Genomic DNA, 9,013 nt, shown 5'->3' on the forward strand with positions numbered 1-9,013 from the left:
TCTTCGACCTGTTTGTTTCCTCTCCACCTATCCTCTCCTCTATCCCTCTTCTATCCGCCTCCCACTCTCTCCCTATTTATTTCAAAACCCCCTTCCCCTCCCCCTTTTCTGATGAAGGGTCGAGGCCCGAAACGTCAGCCTCTCTGCTCCTATGATGCTGCTTGGCCTGCTGTGTTCATCCAGCCCTGCACCTTGTTGTCTCGGATTCTCCAGCATCTGCAGTTCCTACTATCTCTTAAGCACCACACCCTGTCCCCTAGTAATTGACCTCTCCACCCTGGGAAAAAGCGTCATAAGTTCCACTCTATCCATGCCATTCACAGTCTTATAAACCTCTATCAGGTCACCCCTCAACCTCCTGCGTTCCAGTGAAAACAAACCTAGTCTATCCAACCATTCTTCATAGCTAAAATCCCCCATACCAGGCAACATCCTGGTAAACCTTTTCTGTATCCTCTCCAAAGCATCCACATCCTTCTGGTAATGTGGTGATCAGAACTGTACGCAATATTCCAAGTGTGGCCTAACTAAAGTTCTATAAAGCTGCAGCAAAACTTGTCTATCCTTATGCTCAATGCCCCATCTAATGAAGGCAAGCTTGCCATAGGCACACCTGCGCTGCCAGCTTCAGTGATGTAGACCTGCACACCCAAATCCCTCTACATATCAATACTCAGAGTTCTGACGTAGCTAAGAGCTGTTTCAGAACTGGGGCAAGGGTGAAATCTGGTTAGAGGAACTCAGACAGGAAGATCGAGCAAAAATGGGAATTGATTTAACAAGCAACAAGACAATCGGAGGTTTGGGCAGGAATGGTGGTTTGGAGATGGGCATTATAGTTTGCAAAGACTCGCAAGGCCAAAACTACTACAATTTGAGAAGCGTCATTCCTGTGTGACAATGAAGGACCCTGATTCAGGATGGTACTGAGCCCAACAGAGCAGAATATGTTAATTTGCTGACCTCAATCAATACCACCACCATTACCATGCTGTCAGACTATTCCAGCAAGTGGCCAGGCGAGAGGAACTTGGCAAGGAGTTTTGAGAATCCAGTGTGGCAGAGTTGAGAGTCAGAAATCACACGACACCAGGTTATAGTCAAACAGGTTTTTTTGAAAACTCAAGCTTTCGGAACACAGCCCCTTTGTCAGGTGAAGTGAGAAAGAAGCACACGGAACGCAGAATTTATTATAAAAGATCAAAGGGTCTCACAACCGATGGAATGTATTAAACAAACCTGACGTACTGTTAAATCTTTAATCAGCTGGAAGGTTTTAATTGCTTTTATATGTATATATAAATCCCCAAATTTCTTTGAAGTCACTGCCCTGAGAGAACTAAAGGTTTCATCAGTGTAAAGAAATGAAAAGGACTTTTGGCCTTGGATCTTCGGATAAACGTCCTCCGATGCAGACTTCAGGATACGCAACACAGCTCACCGAGCAGAGGCTGATAGCCAAGTTCGGTCCCCGTGAGGATGTTCTGAACTGGGATCTTGGGTTCATGTCGCACTAGAGGTGACCCCACCACACTGTACACTTTCTCTCACACACACGCTCTCTCACACAAGCACACTCTGTCTCACCCACCCACACAGATCCTCTCTTATACACACACTCTCTCAGGCACGCGTACACTCACGCACACTTGCTCTCCCTCACACATGCACTGTCTCCCATGCGTGCACGCACACTCACTCTCCCCCACATAAAGCAGAACAGGAGCACTTGTATAGAGTTTTTAAAAGGAATGGATACCAAAAAAGCACAATCTGCTGTTACCTCAATGACAGACACAACAAGAAGACACAGCATGGCCAGACGCACTAGTCACCTACTGTACATCGGAGACATATCAGAGATGACCACAAGACTACTCAGACCCCTAGGTATCAGGGTAGCCCTCAAACTTGCGAGCACCCTGCGACAGCTACTGACGAATGAAAGGACACCATACTGACAACCAATGAAACTAACATAACGTACAAAATACCGTGCAGGGACTGTGAGAAACATGACATAGGCCAAACTGGAAAAAAATTGACAATAAGGATACATGAACACCAACTAGTTACCAAGAGACATGACCAATTCTCACTGATCTCAATACACACGGACAAAGAAGGACACGAATTTGACTGCGACAACACATCCATAATAGCCCCAGCCAAACAGAGCCCTGGCATTCCAACAGGAATTCTGTCAACAAACACATTGAACTGGACTCTGATCTTTAAACCACTGAAGAACGAAACCAGAAGTAATACCAACCACCCCAGCAAACAGGCATATAAATAACAAGTGGGAAGAAACACCAATGTTTCACCGGAGGTGCACTGATGATGTTACCTAGCAGGGTGCTGAAACGTTTGCAACCAAACCCACTGGCTCAGCGAGCATGTCTGCAACCTCATCCACAACCCGAGCTACAAATCTTCTTGAAAACTTGAGATCACTCTCCCCCTTGTGCACACACTCTGCCCCCACCCCCACAGGGGCATGCACACTCTTTTGCACTGCCACTCACAAATTCACCCCATGGATTTGTATTTGTAGATGCATTCTATCTTGTTCAAAAAGCACATAATTTATAGATAGTCAGTCAATATGGTATTTTTTAAATTCCTACTTTAGAAATAAAACCAGTTTGACTCCAAACCAAGCCACATAAGATTCTAAACAAGGCCTCACACCTAACATGCATTATCTGATCTAAAATGTCACCTCTTCTTTACATTAATAAAACCTTCAGCTCTCAGGAAGAAATTCGGGGATTTACATATACGTATTAATCAATTCTAACTAATTAACGATTTAACAGCATCTTGGGTTTGTTTAATTCATTCCCATCAGTCGTGTGATCCTTTGATCGTTTACTTATAAATTCTGTGTTCTGTGTGCTTCTTTCTCACTTGACCTGATGAAGGGGCTACGTTCCAAAGCTTGTGTTTTCAAATAAACCTGTTGGGCTATAACCTGGTGTCGTGTGATTTCTGACCTTGCCCACCCCAATCTAACACCAGCATCTCCAATTCATAGCGTTGAAGGGGACATGGGGTGAATGGGACCAAGGGTGGGAGGTAGGGGTCAAAATAATTTTTCTTTCTTTGAAGGCCCCTCTTAATATTTTCTTGCGAGATGTTTCTTATTCGCTATTCCTTCTGTATTTTTTACAGAGTCATAGAGCTGTCCATCATGGAAACAGACCCTTCAGTCATACTCGTCCATGCTGACCAGATATCCTAAATTAATCTAGTACCATTTGCCAGCATTTGACCCATATTCCTCTAAACCCTTTCTATTCATATACCCATGCAGACGTCTTTTAAATGTTGTAATTGTACCAGCCTTCACCACTTTCCTCTGGCATACTCGCACCACTTTCTGCGTGAGAAAGTTGCTGCTTGGATCCCTTTTAAATATTTCCCCTCACACCTTAAACCTATGCCCTCTGGTTTTGGCTTACACATGCCTGGGAAAAAGACCATGACTGTTCACTCTATCCATGCCCCTCATGATTTTATAAACCTCTAAGGCCACTTCTTAGCTTCTGCGCCAGGGAAAATAGCCCCAGCCTATTCAGCCCCTCCCTTTAGTTCAAACTCTCCAACCTTGGCAACATACTTGAAAATCTTTTCTGAACCCTTTCAAGTTTAACAACAATCTCCCTATAGCAGGGAGACTGGAATTGCACGCAATATTCTGAAAGTGACCGAACCAATCCTATACTCAATGCACTGACCAATAAAGGCAAGCATACCAAATGCCTTCTTCACTATCCTATCTACCTGTGACTCCACTTTCAAGGAACTATGAACCTGCAGTCCAAGGCCTCTTTGTTCAGTAACACTCCCCAGGACCTTACCATTAAGTGTATAAGTTCTGCCCTGATTTGCCTTTCCAAAATGCAGCACCTCACATTTATCTAAATTAAAGTACATCTGCCATTCCTCAGCCCATGGGCCCATCTGATCAAGATCCTGTTGTATTCTGAGGTAACTGTTTTTACTGTCTACTACACCACCTACTTTGGTGTAACCTGCCAACTTACTAATCATTACTCCGATATTCTCATCCAGATCATTTATATAAATGACACAAAGCAGTGGACCCAGCACCAATCCTTGCGGCACATCGCTGGTTTATTTTGTGATGGCATATGGGGTTGAGGGGAGAGGTGGTGGAGTGTGAGGATTACTGTTCTAGCAATGGGTTGATGTAAATACGCTGAGACTGATCCAGGACATTTGAACATAGTAATATTTAAGCTGGTTAAGGGATTATGAAGCAAGCAGTATGCACACATTCCCACAAGATTTTCTCTGTGGAGAAAGAATTCCTGAATCTTTCTTTTCTATAAGGCAGCAAAATCTTTGTGAGGATTATTCTTGGTATTAACTTTGGAATAATGAGAGTAGTGTTCCAGTGAAGGAGCGAGTCTTCTGTTAGCTCTGATCTCTGACTTGCTGAGGAAGTGATTTCTGGGAGCGGGAGCTGTAGCTGTGGCTGTGCTGTCAGATTTACCCAGATGAGTTTGGTCATAATCTGCTGTGGATTTATACAGCTGGCTCGGAGACACTGTCACTGCTCTGTTTGGCAGCGGCTGTGCTTTTGAAGATGACGGCAACACAGACTGCCTACTTGCTGTTCTTGGGGCTTTGCCTCACACTCCTATTGTTTGCCTTGGCATACTACACCTACTGGTAAGCACCAGCACAGTACTGGCGGGGACAGATCTGTCACTGTATAACACTAGGGTACAGTACTGGGTGGGGACAGGTCTGTCGCTCTATAACACTGGGGTACAGTACCGGTGGGGACAGGTCTGTTGCTGTATAACACTGGGGTACAGTACTGGTGGGGACAAGTCCGTCGCTGTATAACACTGGGGTACAATACTGGTGGGGACAGGTCTGTCTCTGTATTACAGTGGGGTACAGTACTGGTGAGGACAGGTCTGTCACTGTATAACACTGGGGTACAGTACTGGTGGGGACAGGTCTGTCACTGTATAACACTGGGGTACAGTACTGGCAGGGACAGGTCTGTCACTATAACACTGGGGTACAGTACTGGTGGGGACAGATCCATCGCAGTATAACACTGGGGTACAGTACTGGTGGGGACAGGTTTGTCTCTGTATAACACTTGGCTGCAGGACCGGTGGGAGCAGTTCTGTCACTGTATAACACTGGGGTACAGTACCAGTGAGGACAGGTCTGTCACTGTATAACACTGGGGTACAGTGCCAGTGGGAGCAGGTCTGATTGAACGCATTCTGGTTTATTGTGACAACGTCTGTAACAAGTGTTGGTTGCTTGAGGTACTCTGGATTAGAGTTAATGAGCTGGAGTCTGAGCTTCAAGCACGGATAGGGAGGGTTACCTGGACATTGTTTCAGGAGGCAGTCACACCCCTTATATTAACTCCCTCAAATTCAGATAGTAGTCAGGGTCAGGAGGGAGAGACTATCTGTGAGGCAGGTAGAGGGAACTAGGAAGTAATACTAAAGGAGCTTCACCCCTTGACCGTGTCTAACAGGTTTGAGATTCTTGCTCCCTGTGTGGGTGAGAGTGGGGACTGTAGGGAGGATGAGCAAACTGACTATAGCACCATTGTACAGGGAAGGGGGAGAAAAGGGAAATGTGGTTATAATGAGGGGATTAGACCCTGTTCTCTGGCTAGGATTGAGCGTCCCAAAGCCTGTGTTACCTGCCTGGTGCCCATGATCAGGATATCTCACCTGAGCTGCAGAGGAACCTGGAGTGGGAGGAGAAAGATCCAGTTGTTGTGGTCCATGTACAAGTAGAAAGAGGAAGCAGGTTCTGATGAGAGAATATGAGCAGCTAGAGGCTAAATTAAAAAGCAGAATCACAAAAGCTCATTGTCTTCAGATTACTACCTGAGTCATGGGCAAATGAACACTGGATGAACAAGATTAAAGAGGTAAAATGTGTGGCTGAAAGATTGATGTAGGAGAAACAGGTTTGAATTCATGGGACATTGGGACCAGTATGGGGGATGGAGGGAGCTGTTCCGATGGGACAGGCTCCACCTGAATCATGCTGGGACCAGAGTCGTGGTGAATAGCTTAACTAGGGCTGTAGATTGGGCTTGAAACTAAATGGTAGAGGCTGGGGGTTCAGTTAGATAGAAAATTATGGGAAAAGTTAAAGGGGTGAGGTTTCAGCAGAGTTTAAAGTTTCCAGAACGAGTAATAGGACAGAGAGTTTGGAAATAAATATGTAGAAAAATAAATAGGAGCCTGATGTAGGTATCCTTGTTGTTTTCTGAGGTTCCAGTGATGAGTAAAGGGCCAGGGAGATGGCGTCTGCTGTGGCCCTGTTAATTCATAATTATGGATCTCAGAGCCACTGGCGCTAGTTGTTGAGGCATGCTGCATGATTTTTCTTTGGTTCTGGGATAATGGTGGCCTTCTTGAAACGGATGAGAACTCCAGATTGTTAGTAAGGAGAGGTTGAAGATGTCTGTGAATATTCCCACCAGCCAGCCCACACAGGGTCTGAGTGTACGACTAGGGACTCCACGCGGGCAGGTTGCTTTCTGTGGATTTACCCTTAAGAAGGCTGATCTAATGTCTGATCTGGACAAAGGAACTGAGGCCATTGTTGCTACGTTTGCAGATGACATAAAGATAGGTGAAGGGACAGATAGTGTTGAGGAAGTGGGGAGGCTGCAGAAGGACTGGGGCAGGCTAGGAAAGTGGCCAAGGCAGTGGAAAATGGAATACAGTGTGGGAAAGTGAGAGGTTATGTACTCTGGGAGGAAGAATAGAGGCATCGACTATTTTGTAAATGCGGAAAGGCTTCATCAGTCTGAAACTCAAGGGGACTTGGGAGTCCTAGTTCAGGATTCTCTAAAGGTTAACATGCATGTTCTGTTAGGAAGGCGAATGCAATGTTAGCATTCTTTTCAACAGGGCTAGAATACGAGAGCAGAGATGTACTGCTGAGGCTGTATAATAAATTCATTGGTTCATGCAGTGTGTAGAAAAGGCCCTTCACCCCATTGTGTCTGTACCAACGTAACTACCATTAAAAGTGTGCTAATACCAATTTCCTGCACTTGTCCCATATCCTTGAATGTTATGATATTTGAAATATTCAAATATTTTTTGAACATTGTAAGATTTCCGGCCTCCACTACCTTCCCAGGCAGTGCATTCCAGATTCCCACCACCCACTGAGTGAAAAAGGTTTTTACCAAATCCCCTCTGAATCTGCAGCCCCTTACTCAAAAACTATGCCCTCTTGAGATTGACCACTCAACCAAGGGGAAAAGCTTCTCTGTATTCACCCTGTTCATATCCCTCACAAAAGACATCCTATTTCATTCTATTCATAATCTTATACACCTCAATCAGGGTCGATTAAGACCACATTTGGAATATTTTGAGCAGTTTTGGGCCCTGAATCTACGGAGGAAGGTGCTGGCATCAGAGGGGCTCCAGAGGAGGTTTGCAAGAATGATAAAAACCAAAAGAACTGCGGATGCTGTAAATCCGAAACAAAAACAGAAGTTTCTGGAAAAGCTCAGCAGGTCTTGCAGCATCTGTGAAAAAAAAATCAGAATTAATGTTTCGGGTCCAGTGATCCTTCCGCAGAACTCTGTTCCTCAGTTCTGAGGAAGGGTCACCCGACTCGAAATGTGAACTCTGATATCTCTTCACAGATGCTGTCAGACCTGCTGAACTTCTCCAGCAATTTTTTGCTTGTTTACAAGAATGATTCTGGGGAAGAAGGGCCTGTCATATGAGCAGAGAACTCTGGGTCTGTACTCGATGGAGTTGAGAAGGATGGGGAGGATCTGATTGAAACTTACAGAATACTGAGAGGCCTGGATAGGTTGGAAATGGTGAAGATGTTTCCACTAGTAGGAGAGACTAGGACCAGAGGGCACAACCTCAGAGTGAAAGGCTAACTATTTAGAACTTAGATGAGGAGGAATTTCTTCAGCCAGAGGTTTGTGAATCTGTGCAACTAGTTGCCTCAGACGACTGTGGAGGCAAACACATTGAGTATATTTCAGAACAAAATAAATATGTTCTTATTTGCTAAAGAGATCAAGGGTGATGGGGAGAAGGCAGGAGAATGGGGTTAAGAAACATATCAGCCATGATCAAATGGTGGAGCAGACTCGATGGGCCAAATGTCTGGGTTCTGCTCCAAAATCTTATGGTCTTATGGGACGGGTCTGTCACTGTATAACACTGGGGTACAGTACTGGTGGGGGCAGGTCTGTCACTGTATAACACTGGAGTACAGTACTGGTGGGGACAGGTCTGTCACTGTATAACATTGGGGTACAGTACCAGTGGGGACAGGTCTGTCTCTGTATAACACTGGGGTACAGTACTGGTGGTGACAGGTCTGTCTCTGTATAACACTGGGGTACAGTACCGGTGGGGACAGGTCTGTCGCTATATAACACTGGGATACTGTACTGGTGGGGACAAGTCTGTTGCTGCATAACACTGGGGTACAGTACTGGTAGGGACAGGTCTGTCACTGTATAACACTAGGGTACAGTACTGGTGGGGACAGGTCTGTCACTGCATAACACTGGGGTACAGTACCGGTGGGGATAGGTCTGTCGCTGTATAACACTGGGGTACAGTACTGGTGGGGACAGGTCTGTCTCTGTATTACACTGGGGTACAGTACTGGTGGGGACAGGTCTGTCACTGTATAGCACTGTGGTACAGTACTGGGTGGGGACAGGTCTGTCGCTGTATAATACTGGGGTACAGTACCGGTGGGGACATGTCTGTTGCTGTACAACACTGGGACACAGTACCGGTGGGGACAGGTCTGTCACTGTATAACACTGGGATACAGTACTGGTGGTGACAGGCCTGTCGCTGTACAACACTGGGGCACAGTACCGGTGGGGACAGGTCTGTCACTGTATAACACTGGGGTACAGTGATGGGGACAAGTCTGTTACTGTATAACACTGGGGTACAGTACCGGTGGGGACAGGTCTGTCTCT

General features: G+C 45.7%; 2 protein-coding genes across 3 annotated transcripts in view; both read left to right on the forward strand.

Moving 5' to 3' along the window:
• The window catches only part of pdxka (pyridoxal (pyridoxine, vitamin B6) kinase a), a 55,388-nt gene that overhangs the window by 36,958 nt on the left and 9,417 nt on the right, over nucleotides 1–9,013 (forward strand). The window contains exon 13 of the mRNA XM_048603010.1: nucleotides 4,566–4,704. Coding sequence (XP_048458967.1) covers nucleotides 4,566–4,704 — 139 coding nt within the window. The remainder of the gene's footprint in view (nucleotides 1–4,565; nucleotides 4,705–9,013) is intronic.
• Nucleotides 1–9,013, forward strand: part of agpat3 (1-acylglycerol-3-phosphate O-acyltransferase 3) — a 77,431-nt gene that overhangs the window by 26,177 nt on the left and 42,241 nt on the right. The gene's annotated exons all lie outside the window — the stretch shown is intronic.

This window comes from Rhincodon typus, chromosome 11, assembly GCF_021869965.1.
Source record: "Rhincodon typus isolate 14 chromosome 11, sRhiTyp1.1, whole genome shotgun sequence".
In the NCBI taxonomy this organism is placed as follows: domain Eukaryota; kingdom Metazoa; phylum Chordata; class Chondrichthyes; order Orectolobiformes; family Rhincodontidae; genus Rhincodon; species Rhincodon typus.